The sequence below is a fragment of the Nematostella vectensis genome, chromosome 5 (assembly GCF_932526225.1).
Source record: "Nematostella vectensis chromosome 5, jaNemVect1.1, whole genome shotgun sequence".
In the NCBI taxonomy this organism is placed as follows: Eukaryota; Metazoa; Cnidaria; class Anthozoa; order Actiniaria; family Edwardsiidae; genus Nematostella; species Nematostella vectensis.
The window spans coordinates 2,201,379-2,215,184 of NC_064038.1; the positions used below are offsets into that span (position 1 = coordinate 2,201,379).

The 13,806-nt window shown below is 42.3% G+C and overlaps 1 protein-coding gene across 6 annotated transcripts in view; it reads right to left on the minus strand.

Annotated features, from left to right (window-relative positions):
* LOC5502946 (leucine-rich repeat serine/threonine-protein kinase 1) overlaps positions 1–13,806 on the minus strand; it is a 44,811-nt gene that overhangs the window by 8,738 nt on the left and 22,267 nt on the right. For 5 of the 6 annotated variants that reach the window (XM_048727470.1, XM_048727473.1, XM_048727474.1 and 2 more), the window contains 7 exons: positions 6,315–6,511; positions 4,215–4,375; positions 3,640–3,851; positions 2,408–2,543; positions 1,546–1,969; positions 911–1,115; positions 18–254 (listed from right to left, as the gene is read on the minus strand). In XM_048727470.1, coding sequence (XP_048583427.1) covers positions 18–254; positions 911–1,115; positions 1,546–1,969; positions 2,408–2,543; positions 3,640–3,851; positions 4,215–4,375; positions 6,315–6,511 — 1,572 coding nt within the window. The remainder of the gene's footprint in view (positions 1–17; positions 255–910; positions 1,116–1,545; positions 1,970–2,407; positions 2,544–3,639; positions 3,852–4,214; positions 4,376–6,314; positions 6,512–13,806) is intronic. The other variant, XM_048727471.1, reaches the window with a different exon arrangement.

Consider the following 13,806-nt stretch of genomic DNA (forward strand, 5'->3'; position numbering starts at 1 on the left):
AATTACCCAATCATTACCTGGTATGCAATCTTGTAAGTAAGACCCCTGCCCAGTGGGGTCTGCTTGGTCTCATACTTTATGGACTTGGCACCAACGTGCTCCTTCTCAGTCTCCCGCCGCCCAAGAGTGATGTCTTCCATGACTGAAGCCAGGCTTCCATGGGGGGCAAGCTCCAGGAGGAAGCAGAGAGGGCGTAGGCACACGCCAAGAAGGCGGACTACGCACGGGTGCTGAAGGTGGCAGAGGACTGCGACCTAGTTGAGGACAGAGAATGACGGGATTTTTTCTCATGTTATCTCTTATGGCACCTTTGATTAACGAATTATAGCCCAGCATTACACAAAAAAGCAATTAAAGACTCACTGGCAAATAAGAGCCGAGTCTGTGGCGGAAAAGTGTGATAAACGCTACACATCTTAACAGCACCCGAACATAACCGAATCACTCTCAAACAGTGCCATGCCAAATACGAACACTGCCCTACCACATCAAACCAGTACCAGGGTAGCACCCGAATAATAACGGTCTCTCCCTAACAGTACCATGCCACATACGAACAGGACCGAACAGCTTCCGAATATAACCGAATCACTATAGAACAGTACCATGCCACATACGAACAATACCGAACAGCTTCCGAATATATTGGAATCACTTCCTAACAGTTCCACGCCATGTACGAAAACGTTTCCCCATCCGAACAGTACCGAGGGCCTTCCGAATATTACCGAGTCCCTGTTACCGAGCAGAGTATTACTGGTCACTGTCGAACAGTACCACGCCCATACATAGAATACCCTGCCACATCCGAACAGTGTCGAGCTTCTTCCGAATATAACGAAGTCACCCCCTAAACATTGCCCTGATCTGAACGAACAGTAGCCGAGCAGTTTCGTGTACGTCTTCTCACCTCCTGTCTGAGATCCCAGAATGCGCGCACAACCTTCGTCTTCTCAAGCTCATTCTCGACATTTTCGTCATCTAGATCAACCTCGAACCGGTGCAAACCTGCTCTGCGCATGCTTGTGCCCTCACTGCGCGGGCGCAAGGAGGAAGATGCCGCTGACCAATCTCGGGCTCCAGACCTTTCTCCGATACCGCTGTCAAACAACAGGCTGAAATACATCGAGACCTCCTATAAGTGATCATTTATAAAGTGGCAGCCCTTAAATGCCCTAATCACCATGTTCCAGAATATCAATTTGTGTATTTGGCTATCTCCATTAAGCGGCCACCTGTCATGGACCCGCGAATGGCCGCTAAATAGAGGTACCACCGTACAAACATTGAACATATAAAGCCATTGATAGAGCACGCACCATATCACACGAATTTGCACCAGCCGAAGGCTTGATTTGAGTCTTAATTTGTAGCGGGAAGACGAAGCGCATTCTACTTTTAATGCGACTTCGAGAAACGTAAAACAAGTTTCAAATAAGGCATCACATGTGAGAAACGCGAGTCTTAAATTTATTTTTGCGACACAAGTTGCAAGAGAATATCATATGTGTAACAGGGTTCTAATAAATCAGTTTATTAACTCACCCTGACGCACGTGTTGAGTGAAAAGTCTTGACTGCGACAAAAGAATTCCTCAGTTCCCCCCTAAATACCTCCCCCGCCCCTCCCCCGCCAAGTCGACTCGCCGCATCGTCCCTATACGAAAAGTCGCATCTCTCTACGAGTAAATGCCTTGGGAGATCGGTCATCATTAAATCTGGGACCAGTTCGTCAAGACAGACCACGCTGTCGGGGTGGTAGGGACAGCTTATAGTGGAGAACATAAGGGCGGCGGCTGCACACGTGGGGAGAGTGAAGTTGAAGGGGCGCTGGAGGCGTTGGGAGGGGAACTCCATGGAGCATGAGCGACGGAGGGAAGGGGGCCGCTTCCTGATGTCGGTGGTACACTTGGGGCAAGGGATCAGGCGTCGTACCAAGGGATAGCCGAAGTTATCAGTATCGTCTAGACCTATGGAGAGAAATGCAAGTTATCAGTATCGTCAAGACCTGAGGAAAGAAATGCAAGTTGTTAGTGTCGTAAGAAATGTAAATGAGGTAAGTGACCTCTCTAAAAACGATCCCGAGTTCTCGCTAGTCCATTCTTACTCCGAGAATGTATTGGATTGCTGTTTATAGTAATCCACATTTAAAGACATTATTGTCTAAGTTTTTCTATAAGGCGGTTAATAAAGCTTCGAATACAAAAATGACAAATGGAGGATATCGAAAAATTCGATCAAACAAATTCTAACTAGTAAGTGGTTACCCCCTTGACGTAATCAAATTCTTATGGTCTTGAATGGTTTTTATTGTGATCTTCCAGAAAGGGGTTGATTTGATTTAGTATAAAGCTTATGATTGAGAATTCCTTGACGTGATAAAATACTAATAGTCTGTTGTGATTTACCTGGGTACCACTCGGAGATGAGTGCGTCGATCTGATCCACTATGAATCCCATGACGGAGAAGTCCTTGACGTTAGACCATACCTGTACCGTGATGCCCTCAAGCTCCTCGAACCGGCGACCGCTAGACAGCGGGACCTGGAAACGAGATTAGGGGGTTTTACCAAGAGCGACAGCAAAGCGCACGGCAACGGCAGAAAACAATAAAACATAAAATCCACTTCTGTCTGGTACATTTGATCTGTGTTCCACCAAACCGTGACGTGAAAACACTAAGTGTCATGGTCGGCCGAGGAAGGGTACGCTTGCGCTCAAAACACAACCTGTTCGCAAAAGCACAAATAAGGTTCTAGTCTGGAAGCACTTTTTTGGGTCCCGTCTTCGGTCTGGCGTCCCTGCTAAAACTCTCTAATGATCAAGTCAGCGGCACGAAAGCGACGCTCAATTCGAAAGTAGTTTCGATAAAATGAACTTGACTTAATACTTCTAAATAATTAAAGAAAAGGCTAGAAGCTTATTTCTGCCTGCCAGCTAGTAATGATAGTGTCGTTTCCTGCGCCGTCCTCCCCGTACTCTATAGAACGTGAGACAGGCCGTTTGCAGTACAAAGCCTAAAATGTATAACACACAAGGGATTTTATTTGTGGCTTTTAAACTTTCACTTCCTTTCTGCCGTCGCGGTACTCGTCGCTGTCGTCGTTGCTTGAGCTCCCTTATGCAAGATGTGAAAACCAACGGCGTGATTATCAGAAAAAAATGTTTTGCAATTTTGCCTAAACTTGAAATAGAGAAAAATGGGCAGTGTATTTTCAGACAGTTAAAGGAAGGGCGTGGCTCCTATTTCTGACGTGACAGCGTGACAGCGAAAAGCACTTTCTCCAATCACTTCAAAATCAATCTCCTTCAGTAGATTATGGTCACTTGTAATAGAGAAAAGAGTTGATGTGTGGTGAAGACTATGATACTCCACCCTAAATACTATATGTCTTGGATCACGAAATGACCTCCCTCGCACGCCAGCACTCCCATCCCTTCCCTTATATATAATTTTCATTCATTCAGAGGGGATGGAAATGGTTTTGTAGGAAAAAGAGATGATACTTTATCTCCCAATCCTTAGAGAGTTCTACTGTAAGACTGTTAGAAATAATCTTTCCCGCACGTTACTCCGATACCTTTCCTCCGTGTATACTATGGTCATTTTATTTAAGGATATTCAACCCTAATTATTTACCATTTCTCTGTAGGACTTGACCACGAAGTGCCCTTCCTCGTACATCACTCCGATCCCTTTCCTCCAGTAGATCACGCTCAATCTGCTCTCGTCAATTCCCTCTGTTTGTCGCCATCGCTGGAGCGAGACGAGCAGCCGGGTAATCAAGCGACTCCATAGGCCGCTAGGGACGTACGCCATCTGGTAGTTCCGCTGGATAGAGTCATGGGAATCTGAAATACCAAATAAAAATCAATGTATTCTGTCATTCATAATCATATTTCCAGGTTTGCTGTTACTTTGTCCACAAGCCGGTTTGTCCACACCAAGCTCGAAAAAAGACAAAAAAGACAGGGTAGCCGAAAGTTTGCATAACAATCCCCTTGCCTTCTAAACGCCAGACAAGTACGTCGAGACAGTCCCCGATTTTGCCATCTTTAACGTAGGGGGTTCAATTAGTGAAAGCTAATGCAAGGGTTTACCAATGTATATATAATATAATGTGCGGTAATCCAACGGAATGACCATTGGAGTGCGGTAAACCAACGGAATGACCATTGGAACTGTTCATGTACAGTTAGACAACTCCTACCCACCATCGTCCAGGTCGAGTTCCTTTTGATCAAAAGAACTCCCGTCCTTGTCGTGAGTGCCACGAGGTTGGCGTCTCCCTGGTACGCCTAGAGTGCTTGCCTTTGCTTTGGCGTCCATCTCGCTAGACGTAAAAACATTGAGAAATGGTAAGGCGTCCATCTCGCTAGATGTTAAAACATTGAGACATGGTAAGGCGTACAGCCAGGATTTACCGAGGGGGGAAGGGGTGGGGTTCACGGGAATAGATAATATTGGCAATTCTTCATGTATAACTTCAAATACAGCGGGTAAGCTGTAGAAAAACTTGGCGTACTATTGTGGACTAAAGAAAATATAAAACCAAGGAATTGCGCTAGATTAGGGATATTGCAGAGAGGCGAAGTGCAGAAAGCTTCTGAAGTATGTTAATTTATTTCGCCTTCGGGGGGTAGGGTATGCGCGTGCCGACTGTACCCAGCCCTAGCCAGGTGCATTATGGGATACCCAGCCCCAGCCACGTGCATTATGGGATACCCAGCCCTAGCCAGGTGCATTATGGGATACCCAGCCCTAGCCACGTGCATTATGGGATACCCAGCCCTAGCCACCTGCATTATGGGAAACCCAGCCCTAGCCATGTGAATCATGGGATACCCAGTCCTAGACACGTGCATTATGGGATACCCAGCCCTAGACACGTGCATTATGGGATACCCAGCCCTAGCCACGTGCATCATGGGATACCCAGCCCTAGACACGTGCATCATGGGATACCCAGCCCTAGCCACGTGCATCATGGGATACCCAGCCCTAGCCACGTGCATAATGGGATACCCAGCCCTAGACACGTGCATTATGGGATACACAGCCCTAGACACGTGCATTATGGGATACCCAGCCCTAGACACGTGCATTATGGGATACCCAGCCCTAGCCACGTGCATCATGGGATAACCAGCCCTAGCCACGTGCATTATGGGATACCCAGCCCTAGCCACGTGCATTATGGGATACCCAGCCCTAGACACGTGCATTATGGGATACCCAGCCCTAGCCACGTGCATTATGGGATGCCCAGCCCTAGCCACGTGCATTATGGGATACCCAGCCCAAGCCACGTGCATTATGCTATATCCAGCAAAAGCCACGTGCATTATGCTTTACCCAGCCCTAGCCACCTGCATTATGGGATACCCAGCCCTAGCCACGTGCATTATGCTGTACCCAGCCCTAGCCACGTGCATTATGGGATACCCAGCCCTAGCCACGTGCATTATGCTATACCAAGCCCTAGCCACGTGCATTACGGGATACCCAGCCCTGGCTACGTGCATTATGGGATACCCAGCCCTAGCCACGTGCATTATGGGATACCCAGCCCTAGCCACGTGCATTATGGGATACCCAGCCCTAGCCAGATGCATTATGCTATACCCAGCCCTAGCCACGTGCATTACGGGATACCCAGCCCTAGCCACGTGCATTATGGGATACCCAGCCCTAGCCACGTGCATTATGGGATACCCAGCCCTAGCCACGTGCATTATGGGATACCCAGCCCTAGCCACGTGCATTACGGGATACCCAGCCCTAGCCACGTGCATTATGGGATACCCAGCCCTGGCCACGTGCATTATGGGATACCCAGCCCTAGCCACATGCATTATGGGATACCCAGCCCTGGCCACGTGCATTATGCTATACAGTTAGTATGAGCATCGGAGAGAGAAATAAGGCAAAGCAACACCAACAAGGATAAGGGCAGTGAAGAAGTAGCAAGACATGATGGGGAAGAAAAATTCGGGAAAATTGCAAGTGAAAAAAGCTTATTAGACGAATTGGAGACGTCAATACGGTGATTAGGCAAATGGCGACGTCAATAAGCTGATTATGCAAATGGTGACGCCAATAAGCTGATTATGCAAATGGCGACGTCAATAAGCTGATTAGGCAAATGGCGACGTCAATAAGCTGATTATGCAAAATGGTGACGCAAATAAGCTGATTAGGCGAAATGGAAACGTCATTAAGCTTATTAGGCGAAATGGAGCCGTCAAAAAGCTGTTAAGGTGAAATGGTGACGTCAATTAGCTGATTAGGCGAAATGATGACGTCAAAATTACCTTGACTCTTTGCTCTGTTTCCTCGTTGGTAGCGTTGCAGAACTGTGGGGGGTACTGTCAGGTGATGTGCGTTGGAAGAGTCTGTAGAGCTCGTTCATCTTTATACCAGGGGCCTCGTGGGGGAGCATGGAAGGGATGAGGATCTGGAAGTCATCTAAGGTGAGAGCGATCTCGAACCTCTCCATCAACTGCAAGTACTGGAGACACATGGGGGATCACCAATTGCAAGTACTGGACACACATGGGAGATCAAGAATTGCAAGTACTGGAGACACATGGGAGATCATCAATTGCCAGTACTAAACACACATGGGGAGACCATGAATTACCAGTACTAAACACACATGGGAGATCATCAATTGCCAGTTCTGAACACACATAGGAGATCATAAACATTAATGACCTTAGCCATTGTACTCCTTTTACAACCATAACAAATAATATGTCGCCTGTTCTCGCGCTCTGTACATTTGTACCATAAGCAGCTAATAGTTGTTGTTCCCCATACATCCATCCCACGAGCCATCGGACTCGTATGGCTGTATCATATTTTTTGCGTTTTCCGTTAAAAATCATCGGAGATTGGTACGTAATCGACCGAGAGGAGGTGACAATGCCGCTCGCTTTAAAAGGGTTCAGACTAAACGTTCTGAAAAAAGGTGTGAATATTTATTGTAGAAGTTTCACCTCCCCCCCCAGCCGTCAAGTGAAAACATATGAAATGAATAAAAATGTAGTGCGTGTTTATTTTAAAAAGCAATAAACGCAGATGCAAAATGCAGATGCTGCTAAATGACTAAAAAACCTTTTAACATTTTATGCGGTTCGTGTTTGGGGCACTCGAATAGAATGATCTTGTTATTGTTAAAACAATAAAACTTGCCTTTACAATTCATATTTTTCAAAATTTAAAACCTTTAATTTAATCTTAGCATCGTTAAAAAGTACTAAACTAACAACAACGAAACCTTTTAAATTCTTTATTTCACTCAAGCCACTCGAGACTAGCATTGAGACTTAATTCGTTCCATTTTGACCATTTTAATCCAAAAACTTAAAATATTCCGAATTTACAACTGAATGGTGCCAAGTAAAAGCCTTAAAACCATCTCAAGTGTTCGGCACCTCAAAGCAAAAAGCCCAGCAAACACACTCTTGTGAGAGTCGATTGACTTATCGTTTGTTGAGCTGTTACCATACATGTTTATGTAGCGCTCAATCCAACTCCAGGCTCGAAGTTTTGGAAAACTTTGTCTTTCAAAAGGATTATTTTCGTATAGCCCGAGCGCGAATCAATCGATTTCCTAACTTGTAACATCCTAAACTCATTCGGCACAGATTGCAACGATTATAACAATGAATCGAACAAGACAATTCTCAAATTGGACCAGCGACATTGATCAATCAAGCAAGCCCCAACAGCCTCTAGGTGAAGTTTTAGCATGGTGTGTTCTATGCTTTTTAGCGATTCTTGGAAATTTTGCTACAGTTCTTGTAATCGCCAGGAAGCGCCAGCTTTGGTCGCCGACGAACATCTTTATTGCTTCCCTGGCTTTATCGGATTTTTTTTCAAGCCTTGATTACCGCTGGAATCCTCGGCACGCCTCCCATAGTGTTATCAAGGTGGCCTTTCTCTGATAAGGCATGTCAATTCATGGGATTTATCGCGGTTTCCCTTGGAACTGCTTCCATACAAACGCATAGCTGGATTGCTGTCAACAGATTCTATTGTGTTGTAAAACACGAGAAGTACACGGGGCTCTTTACCTTAAAAAAAGACTGCCCTGTATGTAGTTATAATCTGGGGGAGCTCGCTTCAAGCTCCTTTACTTTACCTAGCAAGAGGGAATGTTTACGTCTATCAGCCTGAGAAATACCTTTGCTTCTTTTCAATGGAAAATCCCACGTTAAACGCTATTACTTTAGTCATCATCATAATTGTTCCAGGCTCAGTTATGAGCTATTGCTATCTTCGCGTTTTCCTTAAAGTGAAACAGCACGAAAATAAAATACACACAATCAGCGCCGAGGAAACCAAGATCACAAGAACACTGGCCGCAATTGTGGTGGTGTTCCTTGTCTGTTGGGTTCCATTTCTGTGCATTGACCTGGTGGATTTTACCAGCGGGGACTGGGTTATGCCATGGTGGGTCTACAGGGTGTATGCGTTCCTAGCTTTAATAAGCAGGAATTCAGTGATTTACACGATGGGCATAACAGCGCTTCGTCGGGAATTCTTAGATTTGTTGAAAGTACTCTGCAGGTGTAACCGAGTCGTGCCTGTCGAATAAAATGCTTGGTGGACAAACAGAGGGACTTAAAGCCGGAATTGTCACCAGTTTACTTCCGGTCGATTACGTAATAATCTCCGATGATTTTTAACGGAAAACGCAAAAAAAATTTGGTTGAGGTTTCCGTCGGGCCTCCAGAAGTAAGCTCGTGACAAAACGGCTTTAATTGAAAGTTAGAAAAAGAAGACGAACTCGATGAGTAAGATACATTTACGCTATTCGCAAGTCAGAAAGAACATTTAGTGTACTGACGACATTCTTCCGCTGCTACCAAAGTAAAGAGACACAAATTTGTAAAATAAAATGAAATAAAATAAGACGAACGAAAATGATATACAAAGAAATGGACAGTTCTTTACTTGATTGGTAACGATGTATGTAGAGAAAAAGACCTAAAAACGTAAAACGGAAAAAGTAAAATCTAATATATAGATTTAAGATATACCTAAAAGCGGAACTCCAAACGACCAAATATTTGTTTATTTTCGCTTTATTATTATATTTCTGTTTTTGACAACGTCATCGATTTCACAGATCATGCGACCATCTTGTTACAATTCCCCTTCCCCCACCCTTGACATCTACATGACACATAACACGTTTAGTTGTCATACCATGTTTCGACGTCAGGGTAGTTTCAATTTATTGACTTCATCGATGACGTCACGTGATCATCTCATTGCACTCCACTTGAAACATACATCATACCATCATACCGAGTTTTGTTGTCACACGATGTTTCTCGTATCAATCAATGGTTGTCGTTTTTCTAAATGGTCTAAAAGAGCCTTGGGCGAGCGATAGGGACTAGGCTCCATTTCCAAGATGGCTGCCAGCAAAATCGTAGTAAACACGAATCCCTGCAAGTTTACGTGGAATTTTTCGACATACAAAGTTCCAGAGCGATAAAAAAGCATAAAATTGATTGAAGCGGGACTCCCAAATATGGTATGTAGTGCCTAATAAGGAAATGACCGAGCGAGCTAGAAAAACGACAGTTTTGAAAGATTGAATGATATGTTTAATGAAATACAGTCGAAGCTCTTTGAGCGACCGCTCTCGTAAGCGACCAGCCCCGATAACGACCACGATCACGAATCACCGATTGAATTATCACACAAACTCTGTAATTCTAAGCTCTCGTGAGCAACCAACTTATCGGTGCGACCAGCTCCGTTAACGACCACAATTTCAAAACACCAACTGAGATTTTCTTTTATTTATAAGCTCTCGTAAGCGACCACAATGATTTTTAGCTTTACAACATCAGTCAACACCTGATAAACATCATATCTAATGCATGCTAAAATCACATATAAAGCAGAAATGTTGAAATGTTTCACAAAAGCTGCGTTTTCCGTAGGCAACCATTTAAGAATTTCATAGCGGAGCTCAATAGGTGCAGAAATATGGTATAACTATGCGACTTGGTTTTGTGGTCATTGCGCGGGTACCCTGCGGTGTCACTCGCCAGCCAGCCAGTCAGCCGCGCAACTCCCAGGCCCCACTCGGCCCCGAAATGGCGGCTAAATACAAGCACGGAGCAAGGGAAAAAGTTCTTGTCATGCGATGATTATTTCTTTTTGCCTCAAATTTTGTGAGGATAAAGTCCTGTGCTCTTAGTCCTAAGATACATATCCTTAGAAAATACAGCAACTTTTTCAACTTACAAGATAAATTTTCCTTACCGAGGATAAAAAAAATCAACCCCTTTTGCCAATATGTATTGTTGTTATTGTCTGCATCTTGCATCTCATGTGTTTATTTTGTTTTGTTTTTCAAATAGTTGTGGAATATAGTCAGATTATAAATGTCTTGATGAAAAGATAATTTTGAAAGAAATTTCACTCTTTTATGAACCAGTTACTACCTGAGGGCCAAGATGAATGCTAAAGACTGGAAGACATGAGAATTGAAAACCATGTCTTAAAAGATAACAGTGGGGAGTTCTTATTCACTAGTCATTTGATATCCCCACACACATGGTCCTAGGAAAAAGGGGGGGATTAGACTTTAATAAAAGCCTGTTTCCAAGTTAAGAGTAAAAAAACAGTCAATACTAAAACCCCACATTAACCGCTGACTCCCCCAGGACCATAAGGGAGGGGGCTCAAATGACTAGGGCATTACTATGTGATTCAGCAGTACACACTTAATAGTTTTTTTTTTAGAACAAGATACTTATATTATATAAAACTAAAAACAAACTTTTCCTTTTTAAATAATAAATCTGTAAAGAAAACAGTTTTCTATCAACCTAAAGATAATGGGAAAAGAGAATATTTTAGGAAAGTACTAAATATAATTATCACATTATTGTTATAATATTTTCTTTTCAAACAGAAGAAGAGTCATATTTCTTCCTTTTCCTTACGCCTGTTGACTATTGGCGCTCTTTGCAATTGATGCTCTTTGCTATTTTCCCTCTACACCAAAAATAAATTAATGAACAGATTTCAATTTTAAATTAGAAATTTTCATTTAGTACTTTCACTTATATCTTCTTTTTAGGATTTCCTTTCCAAGTCTCTTCCCCATTACATTTATTTTAGAGGTTTAGATTTATTTCATTGGAATGGTTGGATCCAGGGTTTCTAAAAACACCAAAATATAATGCATTACTGAATGTATATTTGTAGAAATTAATTTCCATGGGGAAAATCACCACTTAAAATTGTACATTAAAACTCTAGTATTGCATCTTATCTAAAATTGTGTTTGACACTATATTCTATCTTTGAAATAGAAAAGGGGAAATGTCAAGAAATGCTCAATCAAATTATTTTCATTACTGTTATATTTTTTTCACCAAACCTTTCAAGTTGAGTCAATTTCCTTTATATCTCCTCTCCCTTCAACTATTTTTTAGTCAATTGATATACTTTGCTTCCTCTCTACCCCAAACATAGATCAATGAAAGGGTTTGGTTTGAAATTAGAAGTTAGCATTTTTGCAATGTCAGTGATGCCTTAGATGTTTTTTTAGGATTTGCTTCCATTGCATTCATTTTGGAGTAGGCCACCAACAACAAGGCCACTATATGGTAAAGGGTAGGTGAACCAATATGTAATGCATGAAAGGAGATATATTTTTGGATTTTAATTTCCAGATATTCGTTCCAATGGAGGAGAGAATTGCTACTAAATCAATACATAAAAATTACAGTATGGCATCTAAACAGTCTAAATATATTATTTCAAATCTTTGGAATGCTGTTACATCCATGACATATTCTGCACAATGGCAAAGCTTGTCGGAGTATTGTTTTGATTAAAAAAATATTCATAATGGAACTTCTATGATGGGACAAGAATTTACCATTAGACACTTGACAATTTTGACAGCTATATTCACACCAGGAATTGTGTTTGTTAATTTTGATGTACTGCATAATTTAAATTATTGAATAAGGCCTGGATCTATTTGGTTGGTACAATAAATAAATCTCAGTAAAGAGCGGCATTCTTGATTCCCCCAAAATTCCTCGATCAGTCAACACAAAAGGTGTTCAATGCTGGCTCCGCTTTTAGGCAGTGCCTAAATCTATATATTAATTTCAATATTCTTACTTCAATGTCAACCATGGGATTGACATTTCTTTGTCTCCAGAAAATGTGTAAATGCAAGGACGTCATTGATGACGTCACTAGATACAATCACGTGACTATATTGGTGCACCCCTTGACACCTTCATGACACATACCAAGATTGGATGTTATATCATGTTTTGTTCATGAGATATGGATATTTTTGTTTTTAATGAAATCGGAATATTTTTTTCTTTTAGCATATTTTTGCACCCCCCTGACACAAACATGACACCTGCCAAGTTTGGTTGTGAAACAATGTTTCTTCCAAGAGATATGAATTTGTTTGCTTTTAATCACGTTTTTTGCTTTAAGTGAGGTCATCGATAACGTCAAACAACACGTGACCATATTGTTCCATCCCTCCTGACACGTACATGAAACCTACAGAGTTTGGTTGCCATGCGATGTTTCCTTCGTGGAATATAAATATTTTTAATTTCGATGACGTCAGCTTCTAAAGACTTGGCAGAAGCAAGTAAAGTTACCTCAAAGGTGACCTCCAAAACATTCAACCGGAGGCCCTCATATAATAACCAGAGGCCCTCGTATAGTAACCAGAGATTGCAGTTCAAAAACCAGCGATCTGAGTACAAGTCCAAGTTTCATTTTTTAGGAAGAGGAAGAGGAAAGGCACAGAGCGGATACAGAAACTGGGGCAACAAAAACAAGCCTCAGTACCCAGCTCGACGCTGACCCACCCACCACCTGAAAATAAACAGGTGAGTTGTTACCGGGGAAAAACTACTGAGCAAAAGCAGAATACACTGGAAAATGCTAAGATTACTCAAGCGGGTAGATTGAAAAATCACATTTCTCAATGGGAAGCTATTACGTCTGATGGGACAGTTTTAAAAACAGTACGAAGCTATACCATTGAGTTTGCTTCCCCACCTATCCAATCACAAATGCCAAAACAACTTAAATGTGACAAAACAGAACAAAAATCATTAATAGGCTTGATCGAGGAGCTTTTACAGAAAGGGGTCACTGAGAAATGTAGCCATGAAGAGGGAGAATTTATCTCCCCTGTGTTCCTGAGACCTAAGAAAAATGGGAAATACAGGTTGATTCTAAATTTAAAAAAGCTTAATGAAAGCATCCCTCAAATTCATTTCAAAATGGACACATTACAATCCTGTATTAACCTTATGACCAAAAATTGCTTTATGGCCTCTCTGGACCTAACTGATGCCTATTACTCTGTGTCAATTAATGACAATTCACAAAAGTTTTTGAAATTTAAAGTGGGTAACAAGCCATTTAAGTATGTTACTATGGCAAATTGGCTTAGCCCAGCACCCAGGGTATTTACCAAGCTAATGAAGCCATTTTATTCTGTTTTGCGAGATAAAGGCTTTACCTCTAGTGGATACCTAGATGACAGTTTTTTGGTGGGCAACACATTTAACGAATGCAAAAACAATGTAAATGCCACGTATTCATTGCTCTGTGAACTAGGGTTTTCAGTCTCAGAGAAGAAATCGGTCACACAACCAACCCAGCTGCTTATACATCTAGGATTTAAATAAGATTCTGTAACAATGACTGTAAGCATACCAGCAGAAAAGGTTAACATTATAGTAGCCTTGGCAGATAAAATTCTAAGCAAGG